The 23,622-nt window shown below is 45.3% G+C and overlaps 1 protein-coding gene across 1 annotated transcript; it reads left to right on the top strand.

Moving 5' to 3' along the window:
- The first annotated feature begins 5,659 nt into the window (after nucleotides 1–5,659).
- On the top strand, nucleotides 5,660–17,384 carry LOC137416181 (uncharacterized). The gene is made up of 5 exons (XM_078780002.1): nucleotides 5,660–7,815; nucleotides 13,035–13,115; nucleotides 13,329–13,505; nucleotides 16,084–16,193; nucleotides 16,477–17,384. Exons 1-5 carry the CDS (start codon nucleotides 6,207–6,209, stop codon nucleotides 16,573–16,575), a joined length of 2,076 nt encoding a protein of 691 aa, XP_078636128.1. The 5' UTR covers nucleotides 5,660–6,206; the 3' UTR covers nucleotides 16,576–17,384.
- The last annotated feature ends 6,238 nt before the right edge of the window (nucleotides 17,385–23,622 follow it).

The raw sequence follows: 23,622 nt of genomic DNA, 5'->3' as shown, positions 1-23,622 counted from the left end.
TTGTGACGATGAACCTCTCCGAACCCAGTACCACTGTAATTAACACATATATGGGGCCAATTAATTAACCCACAACTCAAGAACCTTACGACTGCACTTTTCTATTACCTATGAGCACCCTTTAATGAAAAAAAACATAGGAGCAATACACCGGGCGCTCACCTGGTCGAATAAACGGTACACTGCACTGACTAAAGGTATTTTAAACCAATTTGAATGGTTGCTAGAAGACAGGGCAGCATGTAGAATCATACTAACGTAATCATAAGACTTTAAACAAACAAACAAAAAAATACCTATTTTGAGGGGCAACCCCACCCCCCTCGCCCCTTCCACCGCGTGTATCTCCTCAGACCCTAATTTTTCCAACGCCTTGAACAAGCATTGGTACATCAAGAATGATGAAGGTTGTGGTGAAGTTTCATCAAAATAGTGTGTATAGGTTCTGAGAAAAAAGCAAATACCTATTTTGGGGGGAAGTCCCACCCCTCCCTCCCATAGACCACCTTAGACCCCGATTTTTTAAATGCCAGGGACAAACTTTGGTACAACACGGGTGATTAAGGTTGTGGTCAAGCTTCATGAGAATTGCATGTGTAGTTTCTGCAAAGAAAGCAAATACCTATTTTGAGGGGCAACCCCCCCCCCCCCCCCCCCCCGGTTGATCCCCAAAGTTGCAGATTTTTTTTAATGCCGTGAACAAACGTCGGTACATCACGGGTGATGAAGGTTGAGGTCAAGTTACATCGAAATACTGTGTATCTTCAGAGGAAAAAGCAAATCCTATTTTGGGGGGTCAAACCTGGATCCACTTTGACCCCTAGTAGCCCCCTTTAGACCCGGATTTTATTTTTAATGGCGTGAACAAACTTTAGTCACAGCACAACAAATATCATTTGTGCCAAAGTTGGTCACAATCCCATCAGCGGTTTTGGAGAAGAAGTTTCAAGTGTTTACGGATGGACTGAAGGACGGACTGACGGACGGATTGACGGACGGACTGACGGACAGAATGACTGACTGACGGACTGACTGAAGGACGGACTGACGGACGGATTGACGGACTGACGGACGGACTGACTGACTGACTGACGGACGGATTGACGGACTGACGGACGGACTGACTGACTGACTGACGGACTGACTGACTGACTGACGGACGGATTGACGGACTGACGGACGGACTGACTGACTGACTGAAGGACGGACTGACGGACGGACTGCCGGACTGACGGACTGACGGACGGACTGACTGACTGACTGACGGACGGACTGACTGACTGACTGACGGACGGATTGACGGTCTGACTGACGGACGGACTGACGGACTGACGGACGACGCACCATCGCATAAGCTTCCCTAAACTTCGTTCCAGCTGAGCTAATCATGTTAGACAAATGGTCATTTTGTGTAAAACAACGACCCCTGGCTCCTGGTCGACATCCCTTTCTCCCAACACAACATTGTACGATCTCACTCGCCCATTCGCACACACAGCAGGAGACGGGCTTTTGCAATAGTTTATGTGTCTGCCTGTCTGTCTATCCAGGCCATACCTTCTTTACCATTCGAGCTTTTGTCATCAAATTTTCAAAAAGCTTTATTATTTGAAATGGAGAAGAGTAATTCATAACTGGGTCAAAAGGTCAAAGGGTCATCACAGAAAATCGTCAATTTTCATCTGATTGACTTTAAATTTGAACATCATTTGCATATGGGGTCACTGAATTGATTCACCAATCAACAGCGAGAATCATATTGTTTTTGAGGTCCAAAGATCAAGGTCACAGCGACTGATTTTTCAAGCGGTATTCAACCACTTGTTTGTTTCTGTCTCTCAAGGCCATAACTGTTTTGTTACCATTTGAGCTTAAAAAAAAAAAAATTCCAATAAACCATTATTTTGAGAATATGGAGAAGACCAATTCATATATATATATATATATTTTTAGGTTTTGTTTTCGTCAAGTTTAGTTTGACAACAAAGTTTTTGGCTGGCTTTGCATTTTGGGATGCTTTCTATTTTGTCCTTTGAATTCCTTCTTTGATCCCTGATGGAGTCCCAAGGTGTATAACTATAAGGATGGATGAAGGGTGGAGGTGGAGGAGGAGGAAGATGTGGTGGTTGGTGGGGAATGAGGAGGTTAAGGTGGTGGTGGAGAATGATGATGAGATCGTGGTTGTGGTGGTTGGAGTGGGAACTGGGAAGAGGTGGTTGTTGTACTAGGAGTAGGAGGTGGTGGAGTGCTGGTGGTGCTTGGATGAGGAGGAGGAGGAGGAGGTGGAGGATGAAGATGATGATGAGTAAAAAGAAGCGGTGGTTGGAGATGAAGGGGTGGTGGTTGGAGGAAGGAAGAGGAAGTGATGGTGGGAAGAGGAAATGATGGTGGGAGGAGGCACTAGGCAGTGACGGTGGAAGGAGGAAGGAGACGATGAAGAAGAAGAAGATGTGAGGTTGTGGTGGTGTGTTTCATATCGTTTTTGAGTTGACGTATCCAACAAAAACAAGCCCCATCCGGCTGCACTGGCTTGATGGTTCAAACTGCAATTTCCTTACAAAGCAGCTTGAAATGTGGTGGCGCGTGTTCTCCCCTCCCCCAGCGCACGTGCTCTTCTTCATTTCCGCCGCTGGCCCCGCCCTTCCTCTCTGCTCCTCGTCTGGCTGTGCAAGCGGTTTTGAAACGCACAGCATCAGGCGAGCGCACTTCGCACGGTAATGGCGCCATTCGCGACCCCCCCAAGCTTTCCCGTCATTTCCTCCCAAGCTTTCCCGTCATTTCGGTCCGAACCCGCAGTGTCCTCACGGCCGTCGTTTTAAGCTGACGGTTGTACCCGACCCAGTCCGTCTCGCGAAGTGGGGCCGGGTGAAGGCCTTGGCCTGGGGCGGCCATTGTGTGTGTGTGTGTTTGACTATGTGGTCGTCGATTCAAACGCCGACTCGGAATAGCTCGTCGTGCGTTTTGTTTCTTCTGTGATGAACGAGTTTGTTCTTTTGAAAAAAAAAAATCGTTTGAAAAAAATAAGTATAAAATACCGGTCGCATTTTGGTGCTCGTTTGTTTTTAAAGATTTAAAATGACTAATGAGTAATGGTGTGCTTAGTTTTGGTCTTTAGGAAAAATATTTTATTATCTCTACTCTGACGTTTCAACCAATTATCCTGATTCTTTTGTTATGCAAATTGTATCTGGTGACGTAACACGTGCTCGGCTGCTGTGCCAAATGTTCCGCTGCAGAGGACAAAAGGGAAGGGAAAACTGGTCTCGGCTGTCAAATTGAAGGGTAAACCGGATTGATCCAATTAATTGATGTTGATAAACCGAAGGTGGATGGAGGTTGTTGTCACCTGTGTCTGTCTGGCTGAAATTTAGTGCAGAGAATGGGTTTTTTACGAGGACGAAATTGTTATATTTTGGTGAAGATTCGAATTCGGATCCGAAAATGTTTCAAGTAATTCTTCACCATTTTGAGAGATAGGACAAAAAGAAAACTACATGTACTATATCGCACGATGTCTCAAAAAGTTGTGGACTGATTTGGACAAAACCTGGTGGACAGGTTGGGTGTGTGACGAGAAAGAATCGATTCAGTTTTGGGGAAGATTCGAATCCGGATCCAAGAATTTTTTTTATTTCTAAGTGATTCTTCACTATTGAGAGATGGGGCCAAAACGATATGTAGCATGATATTTAAAAATGTGGATGGATTATGACCAAACTTGGTGGACGAGTTGGTTAGGCAACAAGAGAACAAGCCGATTCGGTTTTGGTTCAGGTTCGAATCCAGATCGAGCCTGTCAGTGGGATGCAAACTGTTCAGCCTGGCGGAGGTGTGCGCTCTGCCGAGTACTGTTCTAGTTACTTAAATTGATCGAAACAATATCGATAGTAAAACGCGTTACCACAGAAATGTGACTTGTAAGTGACAGTTATCAGGGACGTGGTTGTCGGTGTGGACGGTATTCCTTGATTATATAAATTTACAAAAAACTCAACATGGGGGGGTCTGTAAGTGTAAGTGTAATGTCGTTGCAAGAGAACCAACAAGCCAGCCGTCAACATGCACCGACTAAACCGTTTGCACCACTGCTTCTGGTTCATTAATAGCAGAGAAGGGGGGAAAACTTGTCCTCGGTGAGAAATGAATGTGAAGTGCCATCAGGACCAGGAAGTATTTGACGATTCTGTGTTTACAGCAAAAACATTTGGTGTCGGATTCATCTTGCTTGAAACAAATCGCACCAGTGTCCGAAAGAAGTGGTTCAGTTTGGCATTTTTAATATGAAATAAGCAGAGCTGAGAAACGAATGAAACCTATTAGAATTACCCTTTCTTTAGAATTACCCTTCCTGTAAAATTAACCTTTAGAACCCTTTAGAATTAACCTTTAGAACCCTTTAGAATTAACCTTTAGAACCCTTTAGAATTTACCTTTAGAACCCTTTAGAATTAACCTTTAGAATTGCCCTTCCTTTAAAATTAACCTTTAGAACCCTTTAGAATTAACCTTTAGAATTACCCTTCCTTTAAAATTAACCTTTAGAATCCTTTAGAATTAACCTTTAGAACCCTTTAGAATTAGCCTTTAGAATCCTTTAGAATTACCCTTCCTTTAAAATTAACCTTTAGAACCCTTTAGAATTAACCTTTAGAACCCTTTAGAATTAACCTTTAGAACCCTTTAGAATTACCCTTCCTTTAAAATTAACCTTTAGAACCCTTTATAATTAACCTTTAGAACCCTTTAGAATTAACCTTTAGAACCCTTTATAATTAACCTTTAGAACCCTTTATAATTAACCTTTAGAACCCTTTATAATTAACCTTTAGAACCCTTTATAATTAACCTTTAGAACCCTTTAGAATTAACCTTCAGAACCCTTTAGAATTAACCTTTAGAACCCTTTAGAGTTAACCTTTAAAACCCTTTATAATTAACCTTTAGAACCCTTTAGAAGAACCCTTTATAATTAAACACGGTGGATTACAAAGGTTCTTCCTCATTTTTGACCTATGGATGGACATGGCTAAATATTGAAGCGGTTTCACCGCTTAAAGATGACTAACTTTGGAGTGTTAACCATGTTCAAAGTGCAGTAATTCTCCCATATAGGTTGCAGTTAGACCTGCTAATGTTAACATCCTTACTTCGAAGCATTTTGTTTTGCCATTAAACCCATCAAGGTTCTCTTTAACCCTTGAAATTGAATATATAGTGCAGGCCCATATGTCATAACAATATTGTTTGTGTTTTTTGTTTGTTAAAATTGATTTAGCAATGGATTCTGCTTCAGAATATTATAGAGATGTAAAAAAAATAGGGTTCCATTTTTTCTTTTACGTCTAATAGGTAGTAATTCGAAGAAATCCAAGATGGCCGCCATAAAATTTGGAAAATACACTTTTGTGCATATCTTTGTATCTAGATATCATATAAACATGAATAATATGTCCTTTTATATGTTTTCAGACCCAAGGAAGCCATTTCTGCCATTGTTTTTACAGAAAAATGCAAGGAAAATAAAATAGTGGACATATACCAGCCAAAGTGGGGTCGGCCGGCATGAAATCGGTTAATTAAGTTTCCACCATCTAGTTAAGGTCTGGTTTTGACTGTGTTGACGAAATGTGAATCTGAATAGTAGTATCTATCTTTGCAGGACCGACGACAGTTCAAGAGTGTCTAGAAAATTACACCTACCTTCAAGATGAGTGACTCACCACCCAGGAAGATTGAGAAGTCAGTAGATTTCGGACTTTGTTTTGTATGCCAAATGGCCATAGGGCAAACAGACTATACAACCTTTGTAACGAAACCAAAACTCTCCTCTGTCGAGAAACTGATGGCAGGTGCTGAGGAACAGTACACGTATGGTGAAACAAAGTTTGCATCATTGAATAGACGTTTGCAATATTCCTCTGCTGAAGAATTGCTCGCAAAAGGTCTCCGCTACCATAAAGCTTGTTACAAAGATGTTACCAATAAGATGCACATTGATCGAGCAAAGGCTAGGTTTGAGAAAGGAACAACATCAGGCAGTGCCGCAGAAATCCGACTGAAAAAGAGAGGACGACCAAGTTCTAGTGATCTAGGGGAAAGCACGTCAACATCCAGAAGGTGTTCCCGAGAACAGACATTTGACGCGCTCAGATGTCATATGCCAGGAAGACAGAGGAAGTGAACTACACAATGTGTCAACAAAGAACATGGGACTCCAGATCAGAAACATTGGCCAAGAAACAAGTAATGACAATCTGAAAGTGAGACTGAACAGTGTCATAAGTTCGCCTGACCCATTGCAAGCAATGGCTGAGGACATGAAATATCATTTACCATGTGTAGTTAAGGCCAAACGTGCTATAGTTAAGACGGAAAAACAAACAGAAACAACCAATGTTAACTTTGGTCAGGTGTTATCAGACCTTGAACTCATTGAAATTGTTGAAACTGCGTTGAATGATACTACTGAAAATGCTGTGCTGAATATGAATGAAATTCATGTAACCTATGTCAATTTACTTAAGGAGCACGACTTTCCGGTCTCAGACAACCATAGTTATAAGCCATACCTGAAACAATTGATCCTAGACAACATTGCCGATGTTCATTTCAGCCGGCCCTCAAACAAAACAAAGCCAGAGCAGATTCTTTCCACAAAGCTCAAAGACCACATGATATCAAGCACAATTACAGCAGACAGCATCAAAGACGATTTTAAAGTACTTTTGCGAGCTGCGAAAATATTGAGGAAAGACATCGCATCTTCCCCAGCATGGAAATTTAATGGAACCTTTGCTGATTACAAGCCACCCCCGATGCTCAACATCTTCTGCAAGCATGCAGTCATGGGAACAAGGAAAGTAGGAAATAGCAACAGGGAGGACTCCATTGGTGTGAGTGCATCATTGTTGGCGCAGCACTTTGTCGGTGCTTATAAATCTGACCGACAGGTATCGTACGAACCAAGAAGCGAGGATGGATCATTCAAACAACGATTTGAAACTCCATTGAGTGTGGGCTTAGCTCTCGACATACACAAAAACACACGATCCAAGGCGCTTGTAGAGAAACTTGCACATCTGGACCTCGCCATCTCCTACAAAAAGGTCATGGAGATTGAGACCAGCATTGCCAACTCCGTACTGAAGCAAATGGAGTCCACCGGAGGCATCTGTCTACCACCATGGTTGGTTCAGGACACGTTCGTCTGGTTTGCCATGGACAACATCGATTTTCTAGAGTCAACTCCTTGCGGGATGAATACCCTTCATGGTACAGCAATTGCGATCTACCAGCCTGTATCACCGGAGAAATCACCCATGATACCACCAATTGAACTTGACCGGTCATCAAAAGCTCAAACGATACATGATGCAGTTGGCTGTAAAACGTTGACCTGCAAGAAGCCAGCACCCGAGAAGAGAAAGAGCGACTGCAAGCTGCTCACATCAAAACCCGAGACAGACAAGAACAAGAAAACCGATATGACCTGGATGATTGGATGCCTGAACTTCGAGGAAGAAGGAGAAGTTGACGTCAAACTCACAGCTCCGGGGATGTGGGGAGCCTTCAATTCCTTGCTATCTTCGTCCAGTGAGAAGACCAATGTTGCTCTCGTTCCTCCGTTGATAAGGTCGCCTCCTACAGACTATGATACACTGTACACGGGTCTGATGAGAGCTCACAACATCACAACTCGTGTTATGGGGAGTGAGGCAATCACAGTCATGACTCTCGATTTGCAGCTATACGACCTGGCGATGAAGCTGTGGGTGGAACGCGAGGACATCAGGAAGCAATTCCTCTTCCGACCTGGTGAGCTACATGTTGTGTTTTGGGCCTTAGCTGCATTAGGAAAATACGTGGAAGGGAGTGGAATTGATCAGGCATGGGTCGAGGCTGGACTTTTCTCGCCAACCACAGTGAGCCAAATACTAAATGGGAGGCACTTGTATCGAGCTCTGGAGGCACACATGGTAACACTGATCGCTTTGTACAACCTGTACTTCCAGAGATTCCTGGCAATGGAACCTGAAGAAAGGGCCTATCTGAACGAGTCATCTGTTCGTCTGGGAGAGGCATATCAGAGAGACATCAGCGGGAGCATGGAGCCAGAGAAGAATCTATGCGACATTCTCAAAAAAACATTGGCCATGATGGAGTCCAGAGATATGACCAAAAAACTGGAACAATTTGAGGTCAGCACAAACAAGATACAGCGCTTCCTCCTGAACTACATGAAACAGTTTGAGACTATCCTTCTGTTCATTAGAAGTACAAGACAACGTGATCTGCTGCTGCATATGGAGAGCATCGAGTCTCTCACGAAGTACTTCTTCGCTCACGATCATCTAAACTATGCTCGGTTGCTCCCTCTCTACATTTCAACAATGCAGGAGACTGAAAAGCAGCACCCAGAACTGTGGAGGGAATTCATGAAAGGGAACTTCTGTGTGACAAAAGGATTGGCAGGCTTCACATCAATAGCCCCAGACCATGGCATTGAGCAAGAAAACCGTACACTGAAGGTGATTGGAGGAATCGTAGGGATAACTCAAAATGAGAAGGCGCTTGACAAGTTCTTCCTCATTGCACCTGAGCTGTCAAAGTCACTGCACGAGTTTGCGGAGGGATATGGTCTTGGTGAAAACCAGAGCAGAAAACAACACCACGAAATCACGGGGGGAAAGCTTTCCCGGGTGATGAGCCATGCCTCCAAGCTTTCTAGGGTGTTCGGTGAACATGGCGATCCATTTATGGAAGAGGAAGTAGACGAGGTCTACAACCTGCTCACCAAAGAAGTCATGAATGAAAAAGTGTCCAGCGACATCTTAGAGCGCGACGAGATCGGACAACAGATGTTCCAGCAATTTGCCACAGATCGTTTAGCTGAGGGAAAATTTCTGTGTGGGACAAAATGACGAAAAGAAAACTTCGAACATTCAAGAGTTCGAATGCCACAACAGAAGTGAGATCGGGCGACAAGCTGATCAAAGTCAAAGAAGAGCGAGGATTGTTGCAGAGGTTCATCGTTATCTCACGGAGCCGACCAGAGCTCGACCTGAAAGAATGTATTGGCACCTATGAATTTGGCATCGTTCCACGTTTTTTATTTGCATCTGATGGATCCCTCTTGTTGGCATACGACAAGGCAAAAATCCTTCGTCAACTTGAGCATCTGGCTGAGCCTGAAGAGCAGGATGTACATGATCCACCAGGAGAACCTATTTCGACAGAAATCAATGAGCATCAAGACGCGGGAATTGCCGCTTTGAATGATGCAGCAGCACACGCTGGGGAAGAAACTAATGACCCATCAACTGACTATGAAATCTCAAGCCAAAATTTGCAGGAACCCTCTCAGATCAGCCAAAACCCAGACACAACCACAAGATCAGGAGTGATCAATGAAAACGAGACTACTTCTCGCCATAGAGTGATAATCATTGATGGCATGGCTCTTGTTAACGGGATCTCCAAAACAGAACAAATGATTACATGCAGTGACTTTGCTCAATCGTTCATTGAACGCCTCGAAAATATTGCCGTGCATTATGATGACGTGAGGTTGGTATTCGACCGATACATCGATAACTCACTGAAAGACAAAATGCGCCTAAAGAGGACAAAGGGGAAATCAACATACTATCACGTCAGGGATAGTACATTGATCCAGAAGATTTCACTCAAAGATTTCCTTTCCAATGTGAAGACCAAGGCAGAGCTTACAGAGTACTTGGCTGTGAAGTGTCTATCTTACAGCAAGGCTCATCCAAACAAGTTGAAGAAGTTCATGGTGACATCAGGAACTAAGACCACGGGCAACACTGAAGTTCCAGACAGTCTACTCACGCACAGCCAAGAAGAGGCCGATACACTCTTAATTCTGCATGCTCTCACAGTCGACAAAGATGCAGAAGTTATCATTGATTCGCCAGATACCGATATCTTCCTCCTACTGATTCAGAGATTTCACGATCTACCACCTGCTACGAGGTTTCTCACTGGGAAGGGAAAGTTGAGGAGGAGCATTGCAGTCCAACCTATTCATGGCATGCTAGGAGAGAAACGTGCGTCTGCAATACTTGGATTCCACGCATTCACGGGAAGTGACATGTCTGGAAGGTTCGCTGGCAGGAGCAAGGACTGGTGCTTTAAGGTCTTCATGACATGTGACAACAAGATATGGGAGGCTCTGGAGTCTTTGGGACAAACTGATCCGTCACCAGAAGTGTGTTCCCAGCTGGAACGCTTCGTCTGTCTGCTGTACAAGTCTAAAGTTCACACGAAAGTAAACGAGCTTCGCTGGTTCTTATTCTCCAACCGTGCTGCTGAGGGAGAGAGTCTTCCACCTACCACTGGTTCGCTAAAGTTACACGTTCAGCGAGCACATTATATCGCAATGATATGGAGAAAGGCAGCAGAAAGCCATCCGTCCCTTCCATCACCTGTCGAGTATGGTTGGCAGTTACTTTCGGATGATGGGGTTTATGCCCCAAGTCGATGCCTGAATCCTCCAGCCCCAGAAGCAATAATGAATCTCGTGAACTGTGGGTGCAAGAAAGGGTGTATGGGAAGATGTAGCTGTCGCAATAACAATATTCCTTGTACTGAAGTTTGTGGGTGTGTGGGTTACAGTTGTAACAACAAAGCAAACATCAATGAACCGCGTGTGATAGATATGGATGAGGATGAATGAGGCATTCGTTTATGTGATCGTTTATGTTCATTCATCGTTTATGTTTAGGTGTGTGTGTGCGTGTGTGCGTGTGTGCGTGTGTGTGTGTGTGTGTGTGTGTGTGTGTGTGTGTGTGTGTGTGTGTGTGTGTGTGTGTGTGTGTGTGTGTGTGTGTGTGTGTGTGTGTGTGTGTGTGTGTGTGTGCGTGCGCGCGTGTGTGTGTATTCAAAATAAATGTTATCGGTGAAGATTGTTTATTGAATCGATTCTAATTGGGAAATTATACGATCCGATTTCACGACGGCCGTCTCCATTTTGGCTGGTATATTGCCCACTATTTTAATTTCCTTGCATTTTTCTGTAAAAACAATGGCAGATATGGCTTCCTTGGGTCTGAAAACATATAAAAGGACATATTATTCATGTTTATATGATATCTAGATACAAAGATATGCACAAAAGTGTATTTTCCAAATTTTATGGCGGCCATCTTGGATTTCTTCGAATTACTACCTATTAGACGTAAAAGAAAAAATGGAACCCTATTTTTTTTACATCTCTATAATATTCTGAAGCAGAATCCATTGCTAAATCAATTTTAACAAACAAAAAACACGAAATTACTAATCGCCCTAGACTAATAGTATTGGGTGCATTATTTTCTTTCGGTCGTTTGCGATTTATTGACATTTCCTTCCGTTTTTACTTTTCTTTAGCTTTTGTTACCTCACCAGAGAGAAAAAAAAAATCCACGATAGTTTCGGAAATAATTGGAACAATACACATCCCCTCTTGCTTAGAATATCAGGCTGTTGCTCTGGATGCTTGGAGGCAGTTGCTCTGGATGCTTGGAGGCGGTTGCTCTGGATGCCTGGGTGCGGTTGCTCTGGATGCCTGGGTGCGGTTGCTCTGGGTGCCTGGGTGCGGTTGCTCTGGGTGCCTGGGGGCGGTTGCTCTGGGTGCCTGGGGGCGGTTGCTCTGGGTGCCTGGGGGCGGTTGCTCTGGGTGCCTGGGGGCGGTTGCTCTGGGTGCCTGGGGGCGGTTGATCTGGGTGCCTGGGGGCGGTTGCTCTGGGTGCCTGGGGGCGGTTGCTCTGGGTGCCTGGGGGCGGTTGCTCTGGGTGCCTGGGGGCGGTTGCTCTGGGTGCCTGGGGGCGGTTGCTCTGGATGCCTGGGTGCGGTTGCTCTGGGTGCGGTTGCTCTGGGTGCGGTTGCTCTGGGTGCCTGGGTGCGGTTGCTCTGGGTGCCTGGGGGCGGTTGCTCTGGGTGCCTGGGGGAAGTTGCTCTGGGTGCCTGGGGGCGGTTGCTCTGGGTGCCTGGGGGCGGTTGCTCTGGGTGCCTGGGGGCGGTTGGTCTGGGTGCCTGGGGGCGGTTGCTCTGGGTGCCTGGGGGCGGTTGCTCTGGGTGCCTGGGGGCGGTTGCTCTGGATGCCTGGGGGCGGTTGCTCTGGATGCTTGGGGGCGGTTGCTCTGGATGCTTGGGGGCGGTTGCTCTGGATGCTTGGGGGCGGTTGCTCTGGATGCTTGGGGGCGGTTGCTCTGGATGCTTGGGGGCGGTTGCTCTGGATGCTTGGGGGCGGTTGCTCTGGATGCTTGGGGGCGGTTGCTCTGGATGCTTGGGGGCGGTTGCTCTGGATGCTTGGGGGCGGTTGCTCTGGATGCTTGGGGGCGGTTGCTCTGGATGCTTGGGGGCGGTTGCTCTGGATGCCTGGGGGCGGTTGCTCTGGATGCCTGGGGGCGGTTGCTCTGGATGCCTGGGGGCGGTTGCTCTGGATGCCTGGGGGCGGTTGCTCTGGATGCCTGGGGGCGGTTGCTCTGGATGCCTTGGGGGCGGTTGCTCTGGATGCCTGGGGGCGGTTGCTCTGGATGCCTGGGTGCGGTTGCTCTGGATGCCTGGGTGCGGTTGCTCTGGGTGCCTGGGTGCGGTTGCTCTGGGTGCCTGGGGGCGGTTGCTCTGGGTGCCTGGGGGCGGTTGCTCTGGGTGCCTGGGGGCGGTTGCCCTGGGTGCCTGGGGGCGGTTGCTCTGGGTGCCTGGGGGCGGTTGCTCTGGGTGCCTGGGGGCGGTTGCTCTGGGTGCCTGGGGGCGGTTGCTCTGGGTGCCTGGGGGCGGTTGCTCTGGGTGCCTGGGGGCGGTTACTCTGGGTGCCTGGGGGCGGTTGCTCTGGATGCCTGGGGGCGGTTGCTCTGGATGCCTGGGGGCGGTTGCTCTGGATGCCTGGGGGCGGTTGCTCTGGATGCCTGGGGGCGGTTGCTCTGGATGCCTGGGGGCGGTTGCTCTGGATGCCTGGGGGCGGTTGCTCTGGATGCTTGGGGGCGGTTGCTCAGATGAATAATGTTTTTCCCTTTTCTTGTGAACAGCCCTCGTCAAAAGGTTTATGAGTAATACAAAGCAGCAGAAGCCTACACTAACAGGACAGCGGTTCAAGACCCGCAAACGGGGTGAGTAAACCTTTCGAGTTTTGGACTTGAAGTTTGGTTTTGGAAATATGGGAAGTTTAAACTTTTTGCCGAATACCATAAAGTGCTTTGCTAGTTTGTTTATTTATGTTGCAAGCTTTTGTTGTTTTTAATTGTACGATGACTATTCATTATTTGATTGAGGTTCAGGTATTTCTTTGCTGATGTGCATTGTTTTGATTGTGTGCTGAGCAGATGAAAAAGAGAAGTTTGAGCCTTCTTTATTCAGGGACGCGATTGTCCAAGGCTTGGAAGAAGCTGGGGAGGATTTAGAAGCGGCTTCTCGTTTCCTGGACGTGTCAAGCTCGAAGCTTGATTACAGGCGCTATGCGGACACACTTTTTGACATCCTGGTTGCTGGTGGAATGCTGGGTGAGAAATGTTTTCCTGCTCTTATTTTGAAGTTCAAAAGCATGTGTGTTATGTAAGGTATGTTAGGAGGTATTCAAGTGGTAATGCTGACTTCCAAACTTTTTTTTTTTTTTAACACAAATCTAGTCATGAATGAGCCAAACAAGAAATAATCAGAGGTGTAGAGGGGAGACAAAAGACCTGTCATAATTAGAAAAAAAAAAGAAGAGAAAGGGAGTGCATCATCCATCGTCGAGTAGAAGGGAGCTGGGATGAACAATTGCAGAAACCTTAAGGTGATTTTGGATAGTGCTCTTGAAAGACCGGAAGGAGAAGAATGAGACCACAGATGGTGTTCCACGGCCGAGAGAATAATGGGATGAAGGAAAAGAGGTGAGCGTCCAGATTGGAATTGTGAAAAGGTAAGCAGGCGTGTAATTCTGGAAGTGTGTGTGCGAATTAGGAAGGGATGGGATGGAAGGTGGGAGGAGAAAGAGCAGAAATGAGGAGATATTTGAGTTCATCAACCTTTTTGCGGTGAGCAAGAAGCAGATCTTGAGACTCGACCTTCTGCTAAGATTCCAATAACATGGAGAGCCTTCGACTTGATCCCCTCCAGAGGAACAAGATGGGAAGCAGCTGCCTCAGCCTGGAATGGGACCCATATTCCATGATATTTCTTATGAAGGCTTTGTGCACTGTACTGAGCTGAGAGGGGCTGAGAATGAACTTAGCTCTGGCAAAAATACTGATGTGGCAGCCAGTTTGGAGATGTTGTTTACCCAAAAAAGGTTTTTCACATTGTGAGGCCTGGGAACACCATGGACTGCCAGATAAATATACTGGCAGGGGAGAGGGTGGAGGTAGGGATTGGGGGTTGAAAGCCAATCATCAGAGGTTCAGATTAAGAGAATGGGACTTTCTCTCATTGAAAGACATCTTACACAATAACTAAAGTACAACAAGCATTCTGAGTATTGCGCTGCAATACATGTCCCCTACCGGCAGTCTGTCGTCCGGAAAACTGTTGGGGAAATTACCAAGGGTTATTTACCCACAGGTTCTGAATCGTTCCCAATCGCTAATTACCTCAGGACGGGCTCACCTGTGATTCGCACTCGGGACTTGGATTTATACACCTTGCAGACAGGTCAGCAGAAGCACGAGAAAATAAGTTGTTGATAAAGAACCTTTCGAGTTGCTAAATATCAGTTATTTATTATATTTTTCGGTTCACGATCAATGATCATCGATGTGTATATATATATGTTGCTCGGCTTGGCTCCGCCCCTCCCGAAAGTGCGTGCTGTGTCGTGCTTTTGATGTTCGCAGACGAGGCTGAGGGTGCACGGTGCCTCTTGTCCAGAATAAACAAGAGATATCCATTTTTTATTTTTTTTCGTTTAATTAACGACATATGCCAAACCACGTGCCCTATCGCAAATTCCAAAAGGACATTTTAGTGAACTGACATGCTGAACAGATCTGAAGTTTCCCCTCGATTTCCCCTCGATGAGGGAGGAGCTAGGTTTTAAAGGTTCATGCTTAAAAACGTCATCGCTCTGAAACCATGTGACGTATGACGTCATGCTCGTTGACTTTTTTGTTCGTCATGGGTATGTGATTCTGCCTGCAAAGTTTGGCCTCGACCTGTTCAGCCGTTGCGGAGAAAAAGGGGTTTTCGTGTTTTCATGAAAAACAATATGGCGACCGAACCACGTGACCTGTGACGTCATAATTACCATTAAAATATTCTACAGACCGAGTCCCCCCTACGGTGAAAATTTGATCTCAATCGGTCCTATTTATTGCAGAGAAATTGGTTTTTAAAGGAAATTAAAACTTAAAATGGCACTGAGTTATCAGAATCAGAATTATCAGAATTCCCAAAGTTCAAAGTGCCATAACTTTGTCAAAAATGATCGAAACGTCGTGAAGTTCGAACTCGATCTGTAACTTATCATGAGGAAACCATGTGCCAAGTTTGAAATCATTAGCATTAAGCGTTTAGAAAAAAGGTCCGGAAAACTGTTCTTTGCGTGACGGACGGACGGACTGACGGACTGAAAACCTATAGTGCCCTCCGGTGTACACCGGTAGGGGACTAATAACAAAAGTGCATTCTGAGCATCTACTGACCACATTGTCTACATGTTGGGAAGAGGAAAACAAAATCACAATTTTCCACTAAAATAAATTTTATGTATTTTTATTGTAAATTTTGACATGGTCAAGTTGGAAACTGCAGCTTTGCCAACTTACAGGGACACAAGTTACTCAACAATTACTCTGAGTGATGTTAAACAAAAAAGAAGAACACATTATAATATACAGTATTTGTCTTTCTGGGGAATATGTTGTGATTTTCTTTTCTAATCTTCAAATGTTGGGGGCAGACCCAGCCCCTCTCCCCTTCTCCCCTTCCCCCCATCCCCCTCTCCTCGACATCCCGCCCAACCCCCCCACACATACGCACTCCTGGATCTGCCCCCGTGTCTTGTAATGAAAACTATAGCCTGAATAACTTTAATTATACAGTACTATAAAGGGTACCACGGCATCCTGTCTTAATTTTAAGTCTCGCTCTTCCTCATCACAGCTCCTGGCGGAAGCCTTCTGGACGATGGGGACAAGACCAAGGTGACTCGCACAAATGTTTGCCTCTTTTCTGCCGATGAAGACCTTGAGGCAATTCGTCGCTTTGCCCAGGTACAACGATGTTACAACTGATTGTTTTTGTCAGTGTTATAATGATGTGGAGTTTGCGTGCGATTTGGCAGGTGGGTTGAGGAAGGATTGAGTTATCTGGTGGCGGCAGCTGCGGTGGTTTGGATGTGGAGGGTGAGGAATGGTGGGGTGGGGATGTGCGAGTGTTGTGGCTGCCTGATAATACCAGCTGCAATCATTAACCCATAGAATTACGTTGTATTTTAATGAGCATGCTCTAGTTCTCTGATTCTATAAGCAATGTGTGTGTGGATTGACCCTTCAGGTGATCTGCAAACTTCTGAGACGCTACAAGTACCTGGAGAAGTGCTTGGAAGAGGAGTTTAAGAAGGTAAATGAAGTAGACTGCCTGCATGTCCCATGACCAATATAACCAATCAAGTTTTTAATGTTGCTCTTGGAAGCGATATTTGAGACATGGAATCGCACCGGCTGCTTGATGGCTCTTGTTTCTTCTATTCTGTTTGTGGTTTTGTACCAATGACAGGTATCTACTGTAACTGCTGAGCCACGACCATCGTTCAATTTGGTAAACATTAAAACCGAGTGAACCTCACCCCACCTCTCTCCTCCCCCCTTCCCAAGACTACCCGTCCCCCGTGTCAGGAAAAGTTTAAGTTGATCTAATCAATTTAAATTATTTCATGGACTTGAATAAAAAGGTTAATTGTGTTGCACTCCTGGTTTCACTCAGAGCTAAAGCTCTGAGATACTTGTACCGCTCATCGCCAAATGGTGGTGCAACATCGGGCGGCAGAGGTTGGATTTATGTAAAAAGAGGCCAGGGTATCCTGCTTGCGAACTGTAGTTTGACATCAACAGCATTCATGCCTGTTCTCTCCTCATTTCAAAAGCGAATGTTGAGCTTTTCAAACACAGCACTGGGTGCGGTTGCCGTAAACGGGAGACTAGGCACGGACAGACACCACAGGTCGCAATATATAATCGAAAACTTCCCTTACAAGGACCCTCAACAGAGAAATACAGCATTTGGTCAATCAAGCCTGTACAATGGTTGCCAACCTATAACATTTTTTTGTATACAAAGTCAAGGTTCATGGAAGAGTTAGAACACTGAATGGATTCAGATACAAAAAGACAAAAGGAACAGTAGAGAGAGGTGGAGGGGACACCAATAGAGGGAGACTTTGTCAAACAACAAGGGCTTGGAGGATCGATACAGAAGGAAACTTCTCCATATCCTCCTCATCCCTCTCCCTTTCCGCCCTCTCCCCCTCCGACCTTCCCCTCCCCCCCACCCCATTCCCATACCCCACCCCATTCCCATACCCCACCCCATTCCCATACCCCACCTTGCCACCCTCCCCCTCCCCCCTCTCTCCTTCCCGCCCTTCTCTGTCTCCCTCGCCTCTCTCTCTCTCTCTCTCTCTCTCTCTCTCTCTCTGTCTCTGTCTCTGTCTCTGTCTCTGTCTCTCTCTGTCTCTCTCTGTCTCTCTCTGTCTCTCTCACCTCTCACCTCTCTCACCTCTCTCACCTCTCTCACCTCTCTCTCTTTCCCTCACCTCTCTCTCTCTCTCTTTCCCTCACCTCTCTCTCTCTCTCTTTCCCTCACCTCTCTCTCTCTCTCTCTCTCTCTCTCTCTCTCTCTTTCCCTCACCTCTCTCTCTCTCTCTCTTTCCCTCACCTCTCTCTCTCTCTCTCTCTCTTTCCCTCACCTCTCTCTCTCTTTCCCTCACCCCTCTCTCTCTCTTTCCCTCACCTCTCTCTCTCTTTCCCTCACCTCTCTCTCTCTCTCTTTCCCTCACCTCTCTCTCTTTCCCTCACCTCTCTCTCTTCTCTTTCTCTTTCTCTTTCTCTTTCTCTTTCTCTTTCTCTTTCTCTTTCTCTTTCTCTCTCTCTTTCTCTTTCTCTTTCTCTTTCTCTTTCTCTTTCTCTTTCTCTCTCTCTTTCTCTCTCTCTCTCTTTCTCTCTCTCTTTCTCTCTCTCTTTCTCTCTCTTTCTTTCCCTCACCTCTCTCTCTCTCTCTCTCTCTCTCTCTCTTTCCCTCACCTCTCTCTCTCTCTCTTTCCCTCACCTCTCTCTCTCTCTCTTTCCCTCACCTCTCTCTCTCTCTTTCCCTCACCTCTCTCTCTCTCTTTCCCTCACCTCTCTCTCTCTCTCTTTCCCTCACCTCTCTCTCTCTCTCTTTCCCTCACCTCTCTCTCTCTCTTTCCCTCACCTCTCTCTCTTTCCCTCACCTCTCTCTCTCTCTCTCTTTCCCTCACCTCTCTCTCTCTCTCTTTCCCTCACCTCTCTCTCTCTCTCTCTTTCCCTCACCTCTCTCTCTCTCTCTCTTTCCCTCACCTCTCTCTCTCTCTCTTTCCCTCACCTCTCTCTCTTTCCCTCACCTCTCTCTCTCTCTCTCTTTCCCTCACCTCTCTCTCTCTCTCTCTCTCTCTCTCTTTCCTCACCTCTCTCTCTTTCCCTCACCTCTCTCTCTCTCTCTCTCTCTCTTTCCCTCACCTCTCTCTCTTTCCCTCACCTCTCTCTCTCTCTCTCTCTCTCTTTCCCTCACCTCTCTCTCTCTCTCTCTTTCCCTCACCTCCCTCTCTCTCTCTCTCTCTCTCTTTCCCTCACCTCTCTCTCTCTCTCTCTCTCTCTTTCCCTCACCTCTCTCTCTCTCTCTCTTTCCCTCACCTCTCTCTCTCTCTCTCTTTCCCTCACCTCTCTCTCTCTTTCCTCACCTCTCTCTCTCTCTTTCCTCACCTCTCTCTCTCTTTCCCTCACCTCTCTCTCTCTCTCTCTCTCTCTTTCCCTCACCTCTCTCTCTCTCTTTCCCTCACCTCTCTCTCTCTCTTCCCTCACCTCTCTCTCTCTCTTTCCCTCACCTCTCTCTCTCTTTCCCTCACCTCACCTCTCTCTCTCTCTTTCCCTCACCTCACCTCTCTCTTTCCCTCACCTCACCTCTCTCTCTCTCTTTCCCTCACCTCTCTCTCTCTCTTTCCCTCACCTCTCTCTCTCTCTCTTTCCCTCACCTCTCTCTCTCTCTCTTTCCCTCACCTCTCTCTCTCTCTTTCCCTCACCTCTCTCTCTCTCTTTCCCTCACCTCTCTCTCTCTCTTTCCCTCACCTCTCTCTCTCTCTCTTTCCCTCACCTCTCTCTCTCTCTTTCCCTCACCTCTCTATCCTCCCCTCCCTCCCCCTCCATATGTCCGTGTAAAGTCTTTCATATAACCCATTAATTGGCCAGTGTTTGAAACCTCAACTCAGAGTAGACCTCTAACTCATCACAAATTACGTTGAGTCTGCCAATAATTAAATATAAGCTTATTTTCGAGCTCTTTGAAGTTTATTATGAAACGTTTTTTTTTTTGGTCACATTGCTAAATAGAGGAAGGTGTTCACTCCCTCAGCCCAAATTGGGCTAAGGGGTATTGTCGTCCAGGCGTCCGTCAACTTTTGGTTTCCGTCAATTTCGAGCAGAACGGCTTGTCCGATTAAATTCATTTTTGCAGTGTGTTTTGGGGTTGGGTAGAGTAAGGTTCCTTTCGAAAATGGGCGCGCTGCGATTTTCAATATGGCCGCCACGGTAGCCATCTTAAAATTGGTTTCCGCCAATTTCGAGCAGAACGGCTTGTCCGATTAAATCCAATTTTGCAGTGTGTGTTGGGGTTGAGTGGAGGAAGGTTCATGGGTACGCTGCGATTTTCAATATGGCCGCCCCGGCAGCCATCTTGAAATTGGTTTCCGTCAATTTCAAGCAGAACGGCTTGTCCGATTAAATCCATTTTTGCAGTGTGTGTTGGGGTTGAGTAGAGGAAGGTGCCTTTTGAAAATGGGCACGCTGCGATTTTCAATATGGCCGCCACGGCTTCCTTTCACCATGCATGGGCTGAGGGGTTACGCCCGCTTTGCTGTGCTATTTATTATGCCTCCGCCGTCAAAGGTGGCCGGAGGCATTATGTTTTCGGGTTGTCCGTCTGTACAGGCTAAATCTTGTTTTGCTGAGCAACCACATGTCCAATTGAGCCAAAATTTTCAGGGTAGGAACGACATATACATGTCGTTGTAGTTTTATGATACATCTGTGTGTATCATGTATCATAAAAGTGGTTTTATGATAATTGTGACATGGGTCACTTGGTATGGCAGCTAATCTTGGATTAAATGCAAATAATTAAAATTTTATTTCTCGGAAACCGCTGAACTTAAAAAAATTGATACTTGACACATTGTCAAGCACTTTCGATGTGAAACAAAATTATGATCATCCATGAAGTGGAGTACCAGCCATAAATGTTTTAATTGGATGCCTTACCCTAAAAATCTGAAATTGCATGCACATGATCTAGAACCCATTTGTATTGAAATATTAAATTTATGACCTCATAGGTCACATGGTTTGGCAGCCATATCGGATTTTACCTAAAACTTAATAAATAAATAAAATTCTCCCATCCTTCCAAAGTGATCGAGTCTAACTTTACAGGTGTCATCGACTAGGCATGGCAATTAAAAGTTGATTATGAAAACGTCATCGGTCACATGGTGTGGCAGCCATATTGGATTGAAGGAAAATATTAAATAATTATATCTCAGAAACCACTTACCCTATCAATGTGAAACTTTACAAATGTCACCTAACATCATTGCTGCATATAGTGTGAAAATGATGACATCGTATATTGTCGCTTGGTTTTTCAGCTATTTTGGATAGAAAAACGAACCTGATATGATCAACACAAAATTTCAAAAACATGATCCCCTACCCATAAATATGCAGAATGTACATTTTAATGTCATATGTCACGTGGTTTGGCAGCCATATTAGCTTGAAAACTGATATTAAAAAAAAAAAAAACCTTCTATGAAACCGCTTCACCAATCGATGTGAAACCTGTCATGTCTGGTAAAAATGTGATACTTGAGAACAGATAAAGGGATTTAAATCAAACTTTTTAATATTTAAGACGGTCAACAAAGGCATATACCTGTTGTCACGGGCAGGGACAACGCGGAGGCATATTGGCGACACAGTTACATTGCTCTAGTCTCATTAAATGACCACCTTGTCCTGCAACCTTGGTTCAAAGATTGTCCTTATAGACTACTGTTATTAACAATGCTGATATGGTTTGTTAAACTTTGTAGTAATCCTCATGCTCTGTCACAGAGTGTCGGTGCCAATGAAGCAGCTGAGCAAGAGTTATGGGGGTGGTTTGTTTGTCATTGCCTTCCCACCAGTAGTTCGGGTAGGGATTTGGCCATGGTGCCTGGCGATAGCTCACCTACTCTTCGCAAAGTACACTGTGGAGGTCTTTAAAGTCTACCAACTAATGTCGGTGGATAGGACGCCCAGGTTAATGCCCATTGGAAGGACGGCACACGAATCACAGTATCTGTGAAACACCAGGAAGACAGGTTATAGCTGAGTCAGGATTCAAACCAAGGATAGACAGCTTAGAGGTGAATGTGTGTATCTCAAGGCCGTCCTGTCAGCTCAGGTCACACACTGTTAATAAATAAGCTGTGATTCCATGTTGTATTTGTACAGTCACATGACAAAGTAAGTACACCCCATGTAAAGTTTTGACTTTTTCAACATATTTCAACATACACCTATTTGATCTTCATTTCAACAATATTGACAGATAAAGGTGATATAATATAACAAATATCATGAAACATTTACATTTTGAAGTCCATTGTATAATTTAAATATACATAAATGCAAATTTCGCATGTGGAAAAAGTAAGTACACCCTTGGCTCTAATAGGTGGTATTGCCCCCTTTGGCAGAAACAACCTCAAGTAGGCGTTTCTTATAACTGTCTACCAGTCTCTGACATCGACTGGGAGAAATTTTTGCCCACTCCTCCATGCAGAATTCTTTCAGCTGTGCGATGTTTGAGGGGTTTCTTGCATGCACAGGTCGTTTCAAATCCCCCCACAACATCTCAATGGGATTTAGATCTGGGCTTTGACTTGGCCATTCCAGAACCCTCCATTTCTTTCTTTTCAGCCATTCCGTGGTGGATTTACTGGTGTGTTTAGGGTCATTGTCATGTTGCAATGTCCACCTTCGGTTGAGCTTCAACTTTCTGACAGATGGCCTCACATTATCCTCAAGCACCCTCTGGTACAATGAAGAATTCATAGTGGATTATTTGATGGTGAGCTGCCCAGGCCCTGATGCAGCAAAGCTGCCCCAAACCATAATATTTCCACCACCATGCTTTACAGTTGGTATCAGGTTCTTGTGGTCAAATGCTGTCTTTGGTTTTCGCCAAACATGTCTTCTGGTACTGTTGCCAAATAGAGCTACCTTTGACTCATCTGTCCAGAGCACATTGTTCCAGAAGTGCTGGTCTTTGCCTAGGTGTTCATTGGCAAACTTTAGTCTTGCCCTGATGTTCTTTCTGGACAGCAAAGGTTTCCTCCTGGCACACCTCCCATGTTGATCAAATGTGTGCAGCCTCTTTCTAATGGTAGACTCGTGCACTTTGACATCAACAGTGGCAAGAGCTACCTGTAGGTCCCGTGATGACATTCTGGGGTTCTTAGAGACTTCTTTCAGCATCTTGCGGTCTGCTCTCGGGCTGAACTTGCTGGGGCGGCCTGGCTTGAACAAGTTGGCAGTTGTTTGGAATCTTCTCCACTTGTAGATGATCTTCCGGACAGTCGAATGATTGATTTCAAATTGTTTGGAGATCTTTTTAAATCCCTTCCCAGACTCGTAGGCATATATAACCTTCTTTCTGAAGGCCTCGGAGAGCTCTTTTGATCTAGGCATGGTGACGCCGCACACTTCAACAACAAAGAGGAAACCAAACTAAATGTCTGAGGTTTAAATAAGACAGGTTCCTCCAAGATCCTCTCTAATGATGTTCTAATCATTTGCACCTGAGCTGGTGCACCTGATTCTAATTTTAGGTATTTGAAGTAGTGATAAATGTAGGGGTGTACTTACTTTTTCCACATGCGAAATTTGCATTTATGTTTATTTAAATTATACAATGGACTACAAAATGTAAATGTTTCATGATGTTTGTTATATTATATCACCTTTATCTATCAATATTGTTGAAATGAAGATCAACTAGCTGTATGTTGAAATATGTCGAAAAAGGCAAAACTTTACATGGGGTGTACTTACTTTTTCACATGACTATGTTTAAAATATATCTCCTTTGGTATACATTTCTCCTGGTATAATGTGGAGCTTTGCCTGTGTGCGGAGCTTTTCAAAAGCAGTGCCGGAAACGGGAGACAGCAGAACGCATAGACGGACACCACACTTCGCATTATATCTCCAAAAAAGACCAAATTTGTCTTGTGCGTGCGCATGTTCGATCGTTAGTTCGCGTTTTTTTGCAAAGACCTCTGGGCTGACAACCACCAAATATGGCTCAAGTCTGACCCAAGGATTGTCCTCAGGGTATTTTACTCCACCAGCTCAGCCTTTAAATACT

Source organism: Myxine glutinosa, chromosome 6, assembly GCF_964187855.1.
Source record: "Myxine glutinosa chromosome 6, kmMyxGlut1.1, whole genome shotgun sequence".
Lineage (NCBI taxonomy): Eukaryota > Metazoa > Chordata > Myxini > Myxiniformes > Myxinidae > Myxine > Myxine glutinosa.
The sequence above is the reverse complement of the archived record's forward strand: the minus strand, read 5'-3'. Positions and strand labels throughout refer to the sequence as shown.

Excerpts from the sequence above, each read along its gene's own strand:
- LOC137416181 (XM_078780002.1), top strand. The coding sequence starts at position 6,207 with ATGGGACTCCAGATCAGAAACATTGGCCAAGAAACAAGTAATGACAAT. Across the intron at positions 7,816-13,034 it reads GCAATTCCTCTTCCGACCTG|CCCTCGTCAAAAGGTTTATG; the intron begins GTGAGCTACATG and ends TCTTGTGAACAG. Across the intron at positions 13,506-16,083 it reads GGTTGCTGGTGGAATGCTGG|CTCCTGGCGGAAGCCTTCTG; the intron begins GTGAGAAATGTT and ends TCCTCATCACAG.